We start from the raw sequence: 20,641 nt of genomic DNA on the forward strand, positions 1-20,641 counted from the left end.
TGACATCCAACAACACCCCCCCCAATGATGACAGCAGGCTCCGCCCCCCGGCTTGATGGGCGCCGCCATCTTGAAACACGGCGTGTGTTTCGAAGACGCCGGTACCGGGAAGGTAAGTTAAGCATTTAGGAAGCGATCGCGAGTCGCTTCCTTTGCTTAACAGGAGTTTCAAAGATGCCTCGATACTGAGGGATCTTAGCAACACCAGCTAAGCAAAGGAAGCGACTCGCGATCGCTTCCTAAACCCGTTTTTCGGCGGCGGGCGCCGCCGTGTTTGAAAGACGTGCAGTCTTTCAAACATGTTTTGTTATTCGGCCCTAGGAGCGATCGTGGGGGGCCGGGAATGTTTTTTTTGGTGTTGCTCAATGCCTCGATGTCGAGGCATTAGAGTAACACCGTTTGAGTGAAAAATCGATCACGGATCGATTTTTTCACCCGTTTAAAGACGTGCCGGTCCTGGCACGTCAATTGTCGTAAACGTCATGATTTTCGGTGACGTGCCCGGACCGGCAATTGTCATCAAGGGGTTAAAGGAAAATACAACTATATATATATATATATATATATCATACTCATATATATCAAATGCTCTGAAAAATACCCCTCGTCTTATAATCGAGGTCGTCTTCTAACCGGACCTCAAAATGTCCGCTGGGGCCATGCTACTTACCGGGCTTTGGTTGCGAGCAGCAGGAGAACAGGAAGCTAGAGGAGTGTCACATAACTCTGCCTCCCCCCTCCTTCCTCTGGGGGCGGGGCCAGAGAAGTTGCACGCACAGCCGGGCCCCTGCAGAAGTCTTCGAGTGGGAGATCTGCAGTTCAGGTAAGGGGGTGGGGGAGGGTTTTTGTGATTAATGTGTGAAGTATGTGTGATTAATGGAATGAATGAGTATTTAAATGTTTGTGAATGAGTGTGTGTTAGTATGGATGTGTAAGGGTGGTGGTGGTGGTAGCATGGCATAGGGAGGCTGTACTCACACTCCTATCATCCTCAGGTTCCAGCATGTACTGGCTGCCTTGGCTTGATAGGAGTGTGATTGGGTTTAGCAGTTATATATATATATATATATATATATATATATATATATATATACCTCCAGAAATGCCTCCTGGCATATAGGGGATTAAAAGGCATATCATGGGGCAGAGTGGCATATAGGGGGTTAAAAGGCATTTTTGGAGGCAGAGTGGCATATAGAGGGTTAAAAGGCACATCATGGGGCAGAGTGGCAAATAGGAGGTATAAGGCCTTTCTGGGGGCAGAGTGGCAACCCTGGGGGCAGATGTGCATAACTGGGGGGGGCAGGTTGGCAAATAAAAGGAAATAAAAAAAAAGATATATTTTTCTCAATCATAGCTTTTATTAAATATGAAAATATTGTTTACATGAATTAATATTTACTAGTAAAACTTTTTTTCCTATAGGGTAGTCTTATATTCAGGCTTTTTGTTTTTTCCTAAATTAATATTTAGATTTTGGGGGGTTGTCTTATAATCGAGCAAATACAGTATATATATTCGCCCACAATCACGCCACACATGTATACAGTATTGCCTTAAAATTCCTCAAATTCCTTAGTGCTCCAATTCCTACTTAAACCGTACTACTTGAATTGCAGACTTTAATTGCAGAGCCCTTTTGAGCAAGCTCTGTGAGTTACCACTGAGCTTTTAACGGACAAATCTCCACACATGTGAATTGATCCATCCCTTAATTAATTTAAAAAGTGAAACCAACACAGAGAAAAAAAGTGCTTTTAAATCCCTTACTCTAACACCACCACCACAGCAACCCCAACAATACACAAGTCAATATACTACTAAGTCAAAGCAGAAGGTTTTCATTTCCTGAGTGCTCCAATTCCTACTTGAATTGCAGACTTTAATTGCAGAGCCCTTTGAGCCAACTATCTCATGAACTAGTTGAGTAGCCCTTCTTTGAGCTCTCTCCAAAGTTACAAAGCTGCACCTTTAAATTTAATCAGCTTGCGGCCACGGATTTTGACAGACTGATCTGATGGCAGGGATATAATTCTGACAGTGCCATAACCTCACGTATTAGGCATACCTGGGAACTCCCCGGGTTGGACCCGAAGATTGCCGGGTCGCGGGAGCGGGGTCTTGACACGCCCCCTCCCCGCCCATTTTTCTTTTAAATCAGCAGGACGCCGACGTCAGCGGGACCGTGTGCAGTCCTGGCCGCGTCCAACAAGGGAAGGCTCCAGGTAGCCGGAGCCCAGAAGTTCCCAGTTATGGTCATAGGGCATATGTCCTTGGTCCTCAATTTGTAGATCCTTTTTAAAACAGTCAATCATTGGTATTGTCACCATCAGAACTGCTAGAAACATAAAGGATTGTCTTTTGAATGTCAGGCGTCTTTGCCATGATGGACTTTTTAATGATTTGCATTGTCTATTCGACTCTTACATACAACCTAAAAAACACAACAGATATGCATCAAAATCTTAGCTGATACAACACCTTTATTATTGTAGCACCTTACTATAAAACATGATGTAATGTTCTAATATGATACTGAAGAAATTGTTTAACCCCTTCGTGACAAAGGCTGATTTTACTTTTTGTACCCTTCGTGACAATGGCCGTTTTAAGATTTCTGTGCTGCTCGTGTTTAGCTGTAATTTTCTTCTTTCCCGTTTACTGAACCCACACACATTAGATATTGTTTTTTTCAGGACAAGAAGGGCTTTCTTTAGATGACATTGTTTTGATTGTATCATATTATTTACTATTAAAAAAAAATAAAATATGGTGAAACATTTAGAAAAAAATGACTGTTTCTAACTTTTAGTTGAAAAATCTTTTACTCATCTATAAAAGGTAATAAAAAAACCTGCTAAATAGATTCTACTATTTGTCCTGAGTTTAGAAATACCCAATGTTTTTATGTTTTTTTGCTTTTTTCTACACATTATGGGGCAATAAGTACAGGTAGCGTTTTGCTATTTCAAAGCCATTTTTTCCAAATCTGGTAATTCTTCCCCCCATGTGCCATTTCGGGTATCTTTGAACCCGGCCAATGCAATTTACCCCATCAAGTCATATATTTTTGAAAACTAGACAGCCCAGGGTATTTCAAATGCTAGTATTTTAACCCTTTCCAATCACTTATTCTACCATCAGCCTTTGTCAAACTTTATGGTAGTAATTTTTTTGCATTTGTTTTTTCACACACATTTTACTTCAGGTATGAATAAACAGGTTCTGGTATATGTAACTATCATAAAACACCCCAATATGTGTTCAGCAACATCTCCTGAGTACAGCGATACCTCACATGAATGATTTTGCCTGGCTGTTTGGGGGCAAAAGGGCCACATTTGGGGCATGCACATTTTTCAGTGTTGAACTTTGGCATTTGGGGATCCACTGCCCATGCCCTATTTGGTACATCTTTGAGCCGGGCCATTTCAGTGTTCCCAATAAACCCATATATTTTTGAAAACTAGACACCCCAGGGTATTTCAAATGCTAGTATTTTAACTCTTTCCATGCACCATATCTACCACCAGTCTTTGTCAAACTTTATGGTAGTCATTTTTTGCATTTGTTTTGTCACACACATTTTAATTCAGGTATGAATGAAAAAGTTATCGTATATGTCACTATCACAAAACACCCCAATATGTGTTCAGCAACATCTCCTGAGCGCAGTGACACCCCACATGAATGATTTTGTCTGGCTGTTTGGGGGCAAAAGGGTCACATTCGGGGCATGCACATTTTTCAATGTTGAACTTTGGCATTTGGGGATCCACTGCCCATGCCCTATTTGGTACATCTTTGAGCCAGGCCATTTCAGTGTGCCCAACAAAACCATATATTTTTGAAAACTACACACCACAGGGTATTTTAAATGCTGGTATTTTAACTCTTTGCATGCACACATTTTACCACCAGCATTGTTTCAAAGTTTGCAGTAGTATTTTTGTGTGTGTATTTTTCCCACACACACCTACTTTATGTATGAATTTACAGCTCCTGGTATAAATGCCGCTGTCACACGAGACTCCAATATGTGTTCAGCAACATCTCCTGAGTACAGTTATACCCCACATGCATGGGTTTGTCATTTTTTGGGGGAACTAAAAGGCCACATTTGGTACGTGTGCATTTTTCTAATTGGAAATTATATGTGTGGCCATCCTTCCCCCCGTGTTAATTGGGACCTTGTTGAACCTGGCCAATTCAATTCACCCCATCAAATCATACATTTTTTTAAAGTAGACGCCCCATGGGCATTTAATATGCCAGTATTTTAACTCTTTCCATGCGAGAATTGTTTTAAGCTAATATGCTAATTTTAGGACTTGCTCACAAAAATATATTTTTTATATATATCTTTTTTTTTTTTTTGCCTTTTAATTTTTTTTTAAATTTTTTTTTTCAACTTGAAGGTTCCCCTGATAGTGACATCAGTGGGAAATTATTTTTACATTTTACTGTTTTTTTACTATTTTTTTCTAATTATTATTAATTTTATTTTATTTTTAATTTATTTTTACTAATCACACTGTGATTAGAAAGCTGAGCTCCATTGACTTGCATGGTTGAATGCAGTACCTGTATTCAACCTGCAAGTGGAGCCAGAGTTCTCTAGAGGGTCTGGAGACCGTCTAGCGAACTTTTTCGTCTTTATTGTTTTTTTTCCCGGGCCGCCGCCAACTTGCTTGATGGCGAAGATCACCGGCAGCGGTCACAGTCCATCCCAAGGTAAGTGTTTGGTGTTGCTGGATGCCTCCTGATCGAGGCATTCCAGCGACACCATTTAAGTTTAGGAGGCGATCGTTGATCGCCTCCTAAACGCTTTTAAAACGGGCATCCGCCGCCATACAAAGTATGGCGGATGTTGACGCCCCGGGGAGGGACCAGAGATGGCCCCTTTGTGCCGATCATGGCGTTGCTGAATGCCTCGAGGTCGAGGCATTACAGCAACGCCGTTTCGCTTTCTGCACCCGTTTAAAGACGTGCCGGTCCTGGCACGTCAATTGTCGTTATCGACTTGATTTTCGGTGACGTGCCCGGACCGGCAATTGTCATCAAGGGGTTAAAGCCAGCCAATTCAATTTACCCCATCAAACCATACTTTTTATTATTATTGTTTGTATTTTAACTTATGATACAGTGCTAGTTGTTTTTTTTATATATTTAATTCACTAATCACAATGAGATTACAAAGCCTGGCTCTATTTCATTGCACGATTGCAGAGTTCTCACGTGGGTCTGGAGAGACCCTCTTTGAAACTTGTTTATTTAATAGACGCCGCCATCTTGCAAGAAACAAAATATCTTGCAGTGGCACTTGTGACTACTCTCCAGAGCAGTCACAGTGTGTCCTGGTGTGGGTTTTGCGATGTCGCCGAATGTCTCACTATCAAAACATTTCAACATTTCATATTATATATGGCAGATTTTGGCAGATTTTGGCATTACAGCAACACCATTTAAGCGAAGAAAGCAATCATAGATCAGTTTCTTAGTGTATTGAATGCTGTGACATGCCTGGCACGTTATTGGTCGTTAAGGGGTTAATCTAAGGTGACCAGATTTTTAAAAATGAAATCCGGGGTTGTTTCTTTTTTAATTGGCAAATGGTAAAAAATATTTTATAAGCATTTTCTTCAAACTATATAGGCAGTGTATTTAGTATGTGTTTATGGAGTGATTGTACGATATCTATATACGTTATTTCTCACAGTTTGTCCATGAGATAAAAAAAATACTTCTTAAAATGTTTTGGGCAGATTGAGAGTATCATGGGCCTGGTGCCGAGGATTTGGGGCCTTTTCATGCGAATAAATCAAATAGACAGAGTCTTAACTCCTCGGCATCCATGTGTACTGGATAAAGAGAACATCAGTGCTACAGTAAGCAAAGTGCCAGGAAACAGATGACCAAATACACACCAGGACTGGCTCTGCCACACCAACTCCCAAACCCACACACACTGGGACAGGCTCTGCCACACCAACTCCCAAACCCACACACACCGGGACAGGCTCTGCCACAGCGACACCCAAACACACACACATACCAGGACAGGTTCTGCCACACCGACACACACACACCAGGACAAGTTCTGATGCACACACCAGGACAGGTTCTGCCACACCGACACATACACACACACACACACACCAGGACAGGCTCTGCCACACAGACACACACATACCAGGACAGGTTCTGCCACACCGATACCCAAACACACACGCACCAAGACAGGCTCTGCCACACAGACACTAGGAATGAACCGAAATGAAAATTTTGGGCCGAAACCGAAAATTCAGGATTCACTTGTCCGAAACCAAAAATGACCCCCCCCACCTTTAATAAATAAATAAAAAAAAAATAACTGCACTTTTATTAAAAGTAAGTAACACACCAAAATTGGACAAAAAATCAATATCAATATATATATATATATATATATATATATATATATATATATATATATATATATGATTGTTAACAGCAATCACACTCCCAGCCAGGACCACGGTATCATTCCTTGCGGGACGTGGCAGCGGTCCTGTTTTTTTTTGCGTGCCTGGCCAGATAACAAGGCTTTGCGTTGGTTATCAGCTAAACTTACCTTGCTGTTCTGCCTGCTGTCTTTCCACAGGGTGTCCGATGTTCGGGCTTTTGATAGGGTTGCCATTTCTTTTTCCCGGGAAAGTGTGTACCTTAAGAAGGAGCCAATACTTTGTGTGACAGGTTCGTACGTACCTTTCCCGTAAGGCGGTTCATAGGTTAGGGGACGCTCTGCAACTCTTAATCTCGTATATGAGACCCCATTTCGGGCATTTGCGATACCCACATTGGCTAGAGGAGTGCGTTGGATTCTGACAAAGCGTGCATGGCTAACTTGGTTCGGATGCAGCCACTTCTGGTGCCCTCATAACTGACAGAGCCCTGGCAGACATCCTATGCGCAGCCGACTGGTCTTGCGCATCTACCTTTTGCTTCTTTTACTTCCATCCTCTGTATTTACGTGGCTCTGAGGTTGGTGTTGAAGCTTTAAAAAATTCCTTGGTGCCCAAATAATTAACATTTTAATAAATGTTTGTTTTTCCCTCCCATTTTGTTTTCTCTATACCTAGGTTGGTCTGGTTGTCTTATGGGTGACATTGTGGTAGAGGGTGGGGTCTTAACATTTGTTTTCCTTAGGCGCTCTGCCGGCTAGAAGTTTGCGGTCCTGTCATACGTCTGTACTTTCTTCCAGGTTGAGTTTGGTGGATAGAGCCTGAGGATTTAGGTTGTTGATGGTTCTACTATGTTTGCCTGATTCTCCTGGTTCAGTCCCTGTTGGATGAAGAATGTTCGTGTTTTCAGACAGCTTCAGCTTCGCATAGGGGGATAGGATAGGGAGAGCATTGGTTGTTAACAGTGAGAGTAAAGAGAGGGAATGCAAAATACTCACCTCCTGTCTTTATTAAAAAAATTTTTTTTTTAAATCAAAATTTAATTGATTTTATTTTATGGGAAACAATATAGAGGGAAAAAGGGGAAACCAGACAAGAGGGTGGGTGGGGGGATGGAGGACCGAAAGGGAAAATATCGGGTAACACAGTAACATCATACAGTAGAGCCCTGGCGCAGCAGGACCACACATAGGAAATGTAGTACAAACAACAGAAATACATATGATAACAGTATGGTGAAGTAAGCAAGTGAAGGGACCACATTCCAAAGGAGCCCAAAACACGTAAGCGTCCGCCTCAAAGGATCAGCAACAAAAACGGACCAGTAAAACCACACCCTCCCGTGTCTTTCCTCCCGACCTTCGTCCCTAGCCACCAACTCCTCTAGAACTCGCACACCTTCCACTGTCACAACCCATTCCCCGAAGGTGGGTGGCGAGGGCTTTCCCCATTGCAAATGGATGCCTTGGCTTCGTTCAGATTTCTTATAGACAGTAACCAAAGCAGAGGTGTGATGCAGCAGGTAAGGAAGGGAATCAAACGGAGGCAAATGATCGTGAAAGCGTGGAAGGATCGCATGAATCTCTTTCCAGAACGGGACAATGAGGGGACACTCCCACCATATATACAGAACTGAACCCCCCGGCAAACCACACCTCCAACAGACATCTGGACGGTCGGGGAACATAACGTGATGTCACGATGGCGTACGGTACCGCTGTGTGAGAAGTTTGTATGAAAGCTCCTGAGTTTTAGTGCTAATGGAGCACCTATGTGTCAATTTAAAAATCTTTTCCCACTCCAACCTGGACAGGGGTACATAAAGCGCCTGTTCCCACTTCCCAACGAAAGAGGGTAAGGGCTCATCCTCCACCGGAAGAAGCACCTTATACAGAATAGAGATCCCATGGGACAGAAAGGAAGCCCTCACATGTAGGGACTCAAACGGGGTAAGCTCCCTCAAAAGATTATGCTTCTGCGGGATAGACACTATATACCGTATTTGCCCGAATATAGGCCGCACTCCCCCCCCACTTTAAGTCTTTAAAGTGGGGGTGCGGCCTATATTCAGGGTTTAGCGCAGGAACGCGCAATTCGTATCGCCCAACGCCAGGAACATGCAGTTCCGGACGCCGGGCAGGCAGCAGAGTTAGGATACAGATCACCTGCAGCGCTGCAGGGGACCTGCATCCTACTCTCCGATACGCTGAGACAGCCTCCCCTGCCAGCACTTTCCATGTGGGGGGGGGAATGTCAGCACGGGAGATTGTCTAAGCGCATTGCGCAGACGTTCACCGACTGCGGCGATGCTCGGAAACAACCTCCGCTGCCAGCACGTCTGCTCCCATGGGGGGAGTACCGGCAAGGAAGATTGTTAAAGCACGTCGCCGGTGAACGTCTGCACGGTGCGCTTGAACAAGCTCCCTTGCCGGCACTTCCCACGGAGGAAGACCGGCACCGGAAGTTGTATACGCGTATTGTGTAGGTGTCCCCTGCAAGTGACCCGGGAGTCTGCATTGGTAAGTCTGGGGGGACACTTCTTGGGTGCAGAGTGGCAGCATATCTCGGGGGGGGCACAGAGTGGCAGCATATCTCGGGGGGACACAGAGTGGCAGCATATCTATTACACTGTTGTTTTTTTTCTAAGAATGAATTTTTTTCTTTAAAAAAGCACCTAACTTTTAGGGTGCGGCCTAAAATCGGGTGCGCCCTATAATCGAGCCAGTACGGTAGTTCCTGAATATACTGAAGGACCTGGAGAGCGGCAGGGACAAGATCCCTAAAAAAGGCCGAGAAGGGACGGATCGTAGGCCCCAGCATGAGGGATTCGATCATCTGGGATTCCCCCCGGTCCCGACAACAAGAAAGATCCCCTGGTCAGTCCTGGGGGAAAATCTGGGTTGTTTCAAAGGGGAGTGTTGGGCAAGGGGTATGTCGTCAAACGATATCTACGGTGTGTAGTAGTAAGACCGCAAGGGTAAACACAGAAAGGGGCTACCTCTGGCCGTTCTCCGAGCCATGCGAGGATCTAACCACGGGAGGACTTGAATCAGGACAGACGCGACTGCCGCCTCCAGGGCGACCGATGGTACGTCCATTCCAGAGTTCTCAATAGGTGACAAGCTAAATAATAATTATAGATACACAGCAAGCCCAGACCACCCGCTGCCTTAGGCCTTTGCAGCAAGGAAATAGCTATTCTCTGAGGTTTCGGAGCCCAGATAAATGAGAGAAACAGAGCCCTGAGCGAGGAAAAGAACCCAAGTATAGAACTCGGGAAAGCACGTTCATTTTGAGAGCATTGATCCTCCCTATCCACAATACGTATAGGGGACCCCAGACCCCAAAATCCTTCCTCGGCTCCGTAAGGAGGGGATGAAAATTAAACCGGTAAAGGTGATGGCCAAATACCTAGGTGCTTCAATTTCTGAGAACACCACCGGAAAGGGAACGAGAAGGTCAGGGACTCCACCTCAACCTCCGGAAGCGATATGTTCAATATCTCGGATTTTGACAGGTTGATTTTTAAGTCGACAGTTGACCATATTTCCGAAATTCGGCCAATAAAACCGGCAGCGACACCCTGGGATTTTAGGCATAAGTTTAGGCAACGTCCGGATTACCTCTAACCACCTCTAGAAAAGGCTCCAAAGAAAGAACAAACAGCATGGAAGACAGAGGTCACCCCTGCCTAGTAGCATTGGTGATAGGGAACGGGTACTGGCCAACAGTTTAGAGTGCAGGGCAGAAACCCATCCCAGCATGTGGGGACCGAATCCTAACCCCTTAAGTACCGCTAACATGAACGTCCAGTACATCCGATCAAACGCCTTCTACGCATTGGTAGGAAAACGGCCCAAGAGCCCGGGTGCTTTACCGAATGGATTAGGTTGACGGCTTGAATAGTACCATCTCTACACTCCCTACCTGGCACAAAACCTGATGAACCAAGACCGGGAGAAACTTGCCGATACGTAGTGTGAGAATCCTAGAGAATAACTTGAAGTCTACATTCAACAAAGAAATGGGCCTATAGCTGCCACACAGCCCTGGGCCTCTCCCCTCCTTGGGAATCACTTAGATCATAGCGGCTAGGGTGTGAGGGTGGCAGAAACCTCCCTCCAGGATGGCTTTAAAAACATCGACTAGGTGAGATCCCAGGATATGGAAGAACTTTTTATAGTAGCCCAAGGACAAGCCATCCGGCCCCGGGCATCTCCCTGTTCTCGAGAGCTGAAATGCCATCTCAAGGGAAATTGGAGCTTCTAGTGATTCGGAATCCTCCAATGACAATTAACGGAACAAATGTGTTGACAAGTAATGGGCAATATTCAATTCATGGGCATGCAAACAAGAGGGATAAGCCTGAGTAGGGGAGCGGTTATAAAGGCTTGAGTAAAACAAATTCCTTGGCGATATCTGAGGGGAGGTGACGAGTGACTCCTCCAGAGCAACGGATCTTAGGTATGTATAAATGTTGACGTCTTTTACGCAAAGCTCATTCTAAAAACCTTCCCGGTTTATTACCGTGTTCGTGCAACATGGCTTTAATCATGGCCTTATTGAGAATAGAAGCAAGCTTGCGACGAAGGACTGTCAGAAGGGTAAAGTCCTCATCCCGCAACATAACCTTATGAACCCTATCCAACATTTCTATCTGTGCATACAGGTTGCTGAACTTCTAAGCCTGAGCCCTTTTCCTCCCAGACCCCAACTTAGTCAATTGTCCCCTTATTTTTATTATCTTTTATTTATATAGCGCCAACAGTTTACGCAGCGCTTAATACAATACATAAATTCAAGGGATATGACAAGACAAGAATTGACAGACTAAGACAAACCGATACATTTGGTGGAGAGAGCCCTGCTCGCAAGCTTATTATCACGCAGTTATGCGCCTCCCAAGTCGTGGGTAGGGGAACATCCGTGGTCAAAGTATTCCCAAATAGACTTGCCCGTGGACTCCAGGATTGAAGCATCAGAAAGCAAGGATTAATTCAAGCTCCATGTAGTCTGCCTCTATTCGGAGGCGGAAGGTAATTCCTGGGTAATCAGACTCAGGTGGAAAGTCTCTCTAAAATGTGTTTCTTGAAGGAAGGTAAGCGTTGCAGATCACGATACAAGGCAGAACGGTTCTCCGGAATGTTAAGACTCCTAACATTAAGGGAAAGTACAACTAAGTCCGCAGGCCGAAAAACCATGTTCACCAAACTGAGGACAAACACCAATCACACGACTGACAAAACAGAACCGAAACCGGAACACCGAAACACAGAAGAATAGAGGAAGGATGCAAAGGTGAGGGACACTACAGACTATAGGGAAAAAGCAGACACCTACAGTCCAAACTGGAAGCAACAAGGTGCAAGACTTCTCACCGGCAACTAGCATAGCATAAAAATAGGAACATCAAGCTCCCCTCGAAAGGCAAAAGATGACCGGAAAACAGAAAAAAAACAGAACCCCTATTCCCCCCACCCCCCCAAACCAAACTGAGGCATATAGAAACCTTCGCCCGAGTCTGTGTGAATTACAGGATATGGGTAACTTCCGCATATGTAGCAAGCAGGCTCCCCAATCCCGCAGCAATCACTCTGTGAGCCCTAGGATCTCCAAGTGGATAAAAGTCCCACCATGGCGCAGAGGACAACTAGCACCCCTTGTAAAACTGTGTGAACTCCAATCCGGAGTGTAATCGACAGAAAAAAAAAGCCCAAAAACATAATGTGCACAAGGGTGCAGGTCTAGGGGATTTAAAGTAAAGAGGAAGATGAGCTAATTTTAGCGGAAAAAAGCTAAGTTGCCGGAGGAGCTCTAACCTCAGGCGTCCATATTCTCCAACGGCGAGTCACGCCCCCCTCAAAATTGTAATTATTTGGGTACCAAGACTAGAATAATTTTTAATCATTATTCATTGTAAAACTTAAACACAAGAGACTACTGTTAATTGTGTTAAATGGCTCACACTTCACTATTCTGAACAAAATTCCCAATAATTATTTCCTGTATTATAAAACACTGCTTTGCTTTAACTGTTAGATAATAGTGTGTCATGTGGCTGCATGATTTAACTTGGGCTTGTCCCAGAATGGGTTAATGGATCAGTTAATTACAATTTGTTCACACTGTTCCCTGTGGAGCAAGAGTGCAATATAAAACTTGATTACCAATGCTGGGGATTGTTAACTTTCAAATGAAGATGTACCAGTGAAAAGGTTAAGGGCAAAGACATCCTGGGTAAGATGAACTTTTGGGCCCTAGCATACATTGCATCCCTATGCCTGCGATGTGCTTGTTTTAGGGACACCAAACACGCAATGCGGGGTTTGACCTAAACAGGAGTTATGTGAAAGTGTCTTTTTGTCATTATTAATTGACAGTATGACAGTCCTGATATTATAATTGTACAATGTGCCACTGGCTTCCTGTGACCCACTTTATAATATCAGGCAAAGTTTAGGTTCAAAGTTTATGACTGGTTCCAGGATGTCATAAACTGGCGAGCTTGCCCCCCTTCTCCTCATGTGACACACCAGGTGGGCTGTCCTTTGTGTAAGATGGGAGGGATAAAGGGAGGTAACAGGGAAATTAGAGAGAGTATATTTTTAACATCAAGAGTCCAGGACAAATCATGAGACTCCAATAGAATCATGCATTGGTATAGTATATCTATATGCTGTATGTACTGGTACTTTTATATGCATTTTTGTATGAAAAGCACTGTGACCTTTTACTTTGCGTTCTAGTTGTTACCAAATTCTTCCAAGGATTTTTAAACTCCTAAAAAAATAACTTGGTGGTGGCAGCTTTTTATGTTGGGAATTTGGGTGACCAGCTTGGGTAAGTGGTTGCTTTTAGTCCTGCAGTGGAAGTGATAAATGCACCAGAAGTCTGGCTGGCATTACCCTTTCACACTCCCACGGGCTGGCCGATAGTCTGTCTGTGTCATAGTGAAATGGCTTTTAGTTTGTATTTTGTCACCCTACTCTTGACATTTGGGCGGGTAAGGCAATGGAAGCTACATCATGTTATTACATCTAGAGCTGAAACAACGAATCGATAAAATCGATAATAATCGATAACGGAAATCATCGATAACGATTTCCGTTATCGATTAATCGAGTGATCAATTCGTTGTTGGAGCACTCGGCTCCTTTTACTTACCTCCGCGAGCGTTCCCCGCTTCTGCTACACGCTCTGCAGTCTCCGCCTTCTTTTAGCTACGTGACGGATGTGACGCGTTCCGGAGGTAAGTATTCTTCATGTCTATGTGCACGGATCGCACAGAGCGAATCGCTCTGTGCGAATGGAGCCACTCGCACAGAGCGGTTCGCTCTGTGCGAGTGGCTCCACTCGCACAGAGCGGTTCGCTCTGTGCGAGTGGCTCCATTCGCACAGAGCGGTTCGCTCTGTGCGAGTGGCTCCATTCGCACAGAGCGGTTCGCTCTGTGCGAGTGGCTCCATTCGCACAGAGCGGTTCGCTCTGTGCGAGTGGCTCCATTCGCACAGAGCGGTTCGCTCTGTGCGAGTGGCTCCATTCGCACAGAGCGGTTCGTGAGTGTGGGTGCAGGGCAGAGTGGGGGTGGGGGTGCAGGGCAGAGTGGGGGTGGGGGTGCAGGGCAGAGTGGGGGTGGGGGGTGCAGGGCAGGAGACTGGGTGCAGGGCAGAGTGGGGGTGGGGATGCAGGGTGTGAGTGTGGGTGCAGAGCAGAGTGGGAGACTGGGTGCAGGGCAGAGTGGGGGTGGGGATGCAGGGCAGGGTGTGAGTGTGGGTGCAGGGCAGAGTGGGTGCAGGGCAGAGTGTGAGTGTGGGGGCAGGGCAGAATGTGGGGGCAGGGCTGGGTGCAGGGCAGAGTTAGAGACTGGGTGCAGGGGCACAGTGCAAAGTGCTGGGTGCAAAGTGCCAGTGCTGGGTGCAAAGTGCCAGGGCTGGGTGCAAAGTGCTGGGTGCAAAGTGCCAGGGCTGGGTGCAAAGTGCAAAGTGCTGGTGCAAAGTGCTGAATGCTGGGTGCAAAGTGCTGGATGCAAAGTGCCAGGGCTGGGGCAAAGTGCTGGGTGCAAAGTGCTGGGTGCAAAGTGCCAGGGCTGGGTGCAAAGTGCTGGGTGCAAAGTGCTGGGTGCAAAGTGCTGGGTGCAAAGTGCAAAGTGCTGGGGCAAAGTTTCTTGAACAGTAATAGTCCACCTCTTTTCAGAATGTTTGGGGTTATTTTGTTTCATAAATATTGTGTTTGGGTTCTTGTACTTTGAAAATATTGTTTTTTATTACATCATAACAAAATAAGAATGTTAATGTAAATTTTAAGTTGTTTTTTAACATCCAGTTCATTAAATTCTTTTAAATAAACGAAAAATTTGCATATTGTTTTTTTTTATCCGATTAATCGATTAATCGAAAAAATAATCGGCCGATTAATCGATTATTAAAATAATCGTTAGTTGCAGCCCTAATTACATCCATTCGATCTAGCAGTACATACACAAACTTTTGTAGCAATTAGTTATATATTTTTTCCTCCATCAACGTTCTAATAGTTGATGTAAGCCTTTGTATCCTAAGAAGCAGATGATGTTACTTTAAAGCTGTTAGTAGTACCTCCTTTTGATTGGGAAGAGTTTTGTCATGTGACATCTGTTTTTTCCCCCCCTAAAGGTATTCAGATAATCTTTAGACAGTTTGCTTTTTGCAAACTTTATAACAAGTATCTTTACATTATAAATATCTAAAACAGGTAAAAACTTCCATTAAGTACTTATATTACTTAAGTACAAATTAAAGTTGTTAGAATGCTCCCTGGTTTTAGGTAAAATAAAAATGCAACCTCGAGTTAATTTGTATGTTGTAGTAAGTCGGAAATGGTGTCATGAATTTATATAATTTCGGGGGGGGGGGAGATTGCGTGTAAAGAATACTATTTGTATGATTTGTCTTCAGGTCTCTTGATATGCCTCAAGTATTTGTGTATATATATGTATATATATATATTTTTTTTTCTTTTAGATCCTGGTCTTCAATATTATATTGGACATCTTACATTAAGCTATAATATATCAAACCTGGGTGTCCAGAAGAAAGACAAAAAAGAAAGGAAAATTAAAGAAACCTGCATCAAAACAACAAAAAGTGATTTCTGAATCAGTTCACCTCAGCAATGTGGTCACTACGGCTGTTCTTGTCTGTGGCAATTCTAGAAGCACTGACATATGGTGAGATAATTTATTATTGTAACATTCACTAATCTGGTGTATGTATGTACATATATATATAAGTAGAAGCATTAATAAACACTCATCCACATCTACCAGACAAGCCAGAAGGCTTGTTTTTTCCCCAGAAATCCCATGGTGCTGCCACAACCACAAAGAATTCTGGGTAGCCGAAAGCAAATACGGTCAACATACGATCACCTTTTGCCTATCCATTTTATACATGGATCCCTTTAAGGTAAATCTTTCACCTTTACCCTCAGCTTCTTTAGCAAGGCAATGGTCGTATTGGAGGTGAGGTTGGGGTCGTTATCATGTTGGAATACTGCCCTGCGGCCCAGCCTCCGAAGGGAGGGAATAATGCTCTGCTTCAGTATGTCAAAGTGCATGTTGGCATTCATGGTTCCCTCAATGAACTCTAGCTCCCCAGTGCTGGGCAGCACTCATGCAGGCCCAGACCATGACACCCCCACCACCATGCTTGACTGTAGGCAAGACACACTTGTCTTTGTACTCCTCACCTGGATGCCGCCACACACGCTTGACACTGTCAAGCTCCATTCGGGATGCGGAGCTACTTCTCTGGAGTTCCTCCCCACCTCGCTAGAGTCCCCCCCATCTCAATAGAGTTTCCCCTTTGCTGTAATCCGTTCCTGGATTTCTATATGTGCTGTTCTGTGCTTCTGAGTCATTGGTTCCAGTTCTGCTCTTTGCTTCAGCTCTGTTTCCTTTATAAGGTGTGCCCCACCCATTTGTTATATTTGTCTCAGTCAGCAGTCTAAAGGTATGTCCTTCTTGGTTTTGTGTTTAGATTCAATGTTTAGTTTCAGTTTATTAAGATTCAGTAGGCAGGGTTTAGTGCTAGGACCCACTGAATATTGGAGTACTTTGGCGTAGTGGTGGGCTAAGCATTCTATGGCCATATGATGTGACGGAATCTCCAATTGTTATCACATAGTCCTAGGCTAGTCCTGTATTTATGTTTGAATGTCACTCATGTGCCTTTGCCCTTTTCCCTATATCATCTGAGGATCTTGGTCCCAGTTAAGATGTCCTATCCTTGCTTAAAGGAGAAGTGTCCGAGGATTCCGGCTCCTCACTCCATCCCTTGTGTTCCTTGTTCCCTGTCCTTTGTTGTGTCCTGTACATGTATGTCCTGTTTGGCTATGTTTCTTGCTTGGTCTCCCTGCAGTGTATGGTCTGAGCACTGAGAGGCTGACCCCCCACCCCTTCAACCTCTGCAGCAATTCTGGCAGCACTCGTACATCTATTTCCCAAAGACAACCTTCTGCGCACAACTACTTTGAGCGACCATGGCGAGGCCTGTTCTGAGTGGAACCTATCCTTTGAAACCGCTGTATGGTCTTGCCCACTGTGCTGCAGCTCAGTTTCAGGGTCTTGGCAATCTTCTTATGGCCTAGGCCATCTTTTTGTAGAGCAACAGGATCCTCAGAGAGTTCTTTGTCATGAGGTGCCATTTTGAACTTCCAGTGACCAGTATGAGAGAGTGTGAGAGCGATAACACCAAATTTAAAACTCCCCATTCACACCTGAGACCTTACACTAACGAGTCACATGATACCCGGGAGGGGAAATGGCTAATTGGGCTCAATTTGGACATTTCCACTTCGGGGTGTACTGACTTTTGTTGCCAAGGTGTTAGACATTAATGGCTGTGTGTTGAGTTATTTTGAGGGGATGGCAAATTTACGCTTTTTATACAGGCTGTACGCCCACTACTTTACATTGTAGCAGAGTGTTATTTCTGCAGTGTTGTCACACTATAGATATATAGATATATGTAGATAGATATGTAGATATATAGATTTTATTAATATTGTTTTATATAGCGCCATCAAATTCAGTAGCACTGTACAATGGGTAGACAGGACATAACAAGTAGTATGTAACAACAAATTAACTTACAGAGACAACAGGTGAGGAGGGCCCTCCTCAAACGAGTTTACAATCTAGATATATATATATATATTTAGATATATGTAGATCTATATACATGCCCCCCAACTGTCCTGATTTGGGGCGGAACAGTCCCGATTTTGGGTCTCTGTCCCGCATCCTGCCTATCCCTTCTTCTGCCCCATCAGACACCAGGGAGTCAGAAACAGTGGTAAGTCGGGGGGGGGGGTTATATGGGGGGCATAAGGTTTTTCTGGAGGCAGAGTGCCCCATGATATTTCTTTTAACCCCCTTTATGCCACTCTGCCCCAGAAATGCCTTTTAACCCCCTAGATGCCACTCTGCCTCCAGAAATGCCTTATACCCCCTATATGCCACTCTGTCCCATGATATGCCTTTTAACCCCCTATATCAGAGTGGCATATAGGGGTATAAGGCATTTCTGGAGGCAGAGTAGCAAATGTTTTGATTTCAAAATCAAAGGGCAGTGTAAATGTGTATGTGTAAGGGCAGTGTACAAGTATATGTGTGTGTATAAGGGCAGTGTACATGTATGTGTGTGTATAAGGACAGTGTACATGTATGTGTGTGTATAAGGACAGTGTACATGTATGTGTGTGTATAAGGGCAGTGTACATGCATGTGTGTGTATGGACAGTGTCCGCGTATGTGTGTGCGTGTAAGGGCAGTGTACGTGTATATGTGTGCTTGTAAGGGCAGTGTACGTATATATGTGTGTTTTATGGACAGGTGTGTGTAAAGGCAGTGTGTAGGGGTCCTGGGAGGGAGGCTAACATTAGCCTTTTTAAATTAAAAAAATCTCTGCCAGACAATGAAGTGGTAGGCCTACCACATCAATGTTTGGTTTAGTATATAGTGATAGGAGTTATGCTGCACTATTGTCAATGTCTGGCTCAATGTATAGGGATTATGCTGTACCACCTTCAAAGTCTGCGCCAGTATATAACGATAGAAGCTATGCAGTTTTAAAGTGTTTGGGGGGGTACCACATACAGGATCCACCCCAGGTGTCAAATACTCTAGGTACGCCCCTGAGTATAACATTAATATTTGGGCTGCTGAAACTTAGGGGATGTTGGGGTTAATTTGGGACAGTTATGGTTAATGGGGTGTTTAGGGTTAATTTAGGGCCAGTTGTGTTAATAGGGTATTTAAGGGCAGTTATGGTTGATGGGGTTTTGAGGGTTAATTTAGGGGGAGTTATGGTTAATGGGGTATTTAGGGTTAATTTAGGGGAAGTTATGGTTGATGGGGTGTTTAGGGTTAACCTAGAGGCAGTTATGGTTGATGGGGGTCATTAGGGTTAATTTAGCGGCAGTTATGGTTAATGGGGTGTTCAGGGTCAATGTAGGGGCAGTTATGGTTGATGGGGTGTTTAGGGTTAACCTAGGGGCAGTTATGGTTGATGGGGGTCATTAGGGTTAATTTAGCGGCAGTTATGGTTAATGGGGTGTTCAGGGTCAATGTAGGGGCAGTTATGGTTGATGGGGTGTTTAGGGTTAATTTATGGGCAGTTATGTTAATAGGGTATTTAGGGGCAGTTATGGTTGATGGGGTGTTTAGGGTTAATTTAGGGGCAGTTATGGTTAATGGGGTGTTTAGGGTTAATTTAGGGGCAGTTATGGTTGATGGGGGTCATTAGGGTTAATTTAGGGGCAGCTATGGTTGATGGGTGTTTAGGGTTAATTTAGGGGCAGTTATGGTTAATGTGGTCTTCAGGGTTAAATTAGGGGCAGTTATGGTTGATGGGATGTTTAGAGTTAAATTAGGGGCAGTTATGGTTAATGGGGTGTTTAGGGTTAATTTAGGGCCAGTTATGGTTGATGGGGTGTTGAGGGTTAATTTAGGTGCAGTTATGGTTGATGGGATGTTTAGGGTAAATTTAGGGGCAGTTATGGTTGATGGGGTCATTAGGGTTAATTTAGGGGCAGTTATGGTTAATGGGGTCTTCAGGGTTGATTGAATGCTGAGGACTGAGGGTTAATTTAATTAATGTAATAAAGTTAACTTAATTTGCAGTTAGAGGGCACAGTATCAGGGGTATAAGGCATATAGGGTATATAAGGCATATAGGGTATATAAGGCATATAGGGTATATAAGACATATGTGGAGGGGCAGAGTGGTATATCTCGGAGGCAGTGTGGCATATCTGGGGGTATGTGGCATCTGGGAGGTAGTGGGACAAGCCTGGGCTCAGATGTGCTTGACTTGGGGGGACAGGTTGGGAAATAAAAACAAGAAATGCATTGTTTTTAACATCCAGTTATTTTAAATAAATGAAAAATTTATATTTATTTTTTTGTCCAATGAATCGATTAATCCAAAAAACAATCGGCCAAATAATCGATTATGAAAATAATCGTTAGTTGCAGCCCTACTTTTTTCTGCACGTTATGCGGCAATAAGTACCAGTAGCGTTTTTCTATTTCAAAACCATTCTGCCCCATGTGCTATTTCAGGTATCTTTGAGGCCGGCTAATGCAATTTACCCCATCAAACCATATATTTTTGAAAACTAGACACCCCAAGGTATTTCAAATGCCGGTATTCTACCACTAGCCTTTGGCAAACTTTATGGTAGTCAAAATAATTTTTATTTTTTTTCCCACACACGTTGTACTCCAGGTATAAATTTACCGCTCCTGGTCAATGTTCCCTCTAATTTTTCTTAGGTGGTGTGCGCAGAAAATTTCTCTTGTGCAAAAATGTTTCCAGAGCCAAAATTTTGTGCGCACAATATGCTTCTGCAAATGTTACATTTAAGTTGTTAGTCTATGTATTTGGTACAGCTCGCTCATGCACTACATTATAGTGTGATAATATAGTATTAGTTACACAACAGCATTACTTACTGTAATGTCAACCTGATGGACAGACTCTGTCCTAAGTCTCTGTCCTAATGTCCGCTTTGCTTTGTCACACAGTCCATATAAAGCGAAGTTGGTGGAGCTGAAAAAAATTCACATAGGAAGGGGGTGGAGCTATATATTTCCACCCCTTTTGACTCCACTTCTATGGTCTATTTTAAAGGTGAAATTCTCGCTGCATAAGTAAAT

At 44.0% G+C, this 20,641-nt stretch overlaps 1 protein-coding gene across 1 annotated transcript in view; it reads left to right on the forward strand.

Annotated features, from left to right (window-relative positions):
* Positions 1–20,641, forward strand: part of ADGRL3 (adhesion G protein-coupled receptor L3) — a 792,897-nt gene that overhangs the window by 38,437 nt on the left and 733,819 nt on the right. The window contains exon 2 of the mRNA XM_053463509.1: positions 15,441–15,646. Within this exon, the coding sequence (XP_053319484.1) occupies positions 15,592–15,646 (55 nt within the window). The 5' untranslated portion in view covers positions 15,441–15,591. The remainder of the gene's footprint in view (positions 1–15,440; positions 15,647–20,641) is intronic.

The sequence above is a fragment of the Spea bombifrons genome, chromosome 1, assembly GCF_027358695.1.
Source record: "Spea bombifrons isolate aSpeBom1 chromosome 1, aSpeBom1.2.pri, whole genome shotgun sequence".
NCBI classification, from domain to species: domain Eukaryota; kingdom Metazoa; phylum Chordata; class Amphibia; order Anura; family Pelobatidae; genus Spea; species Spea bombifrons.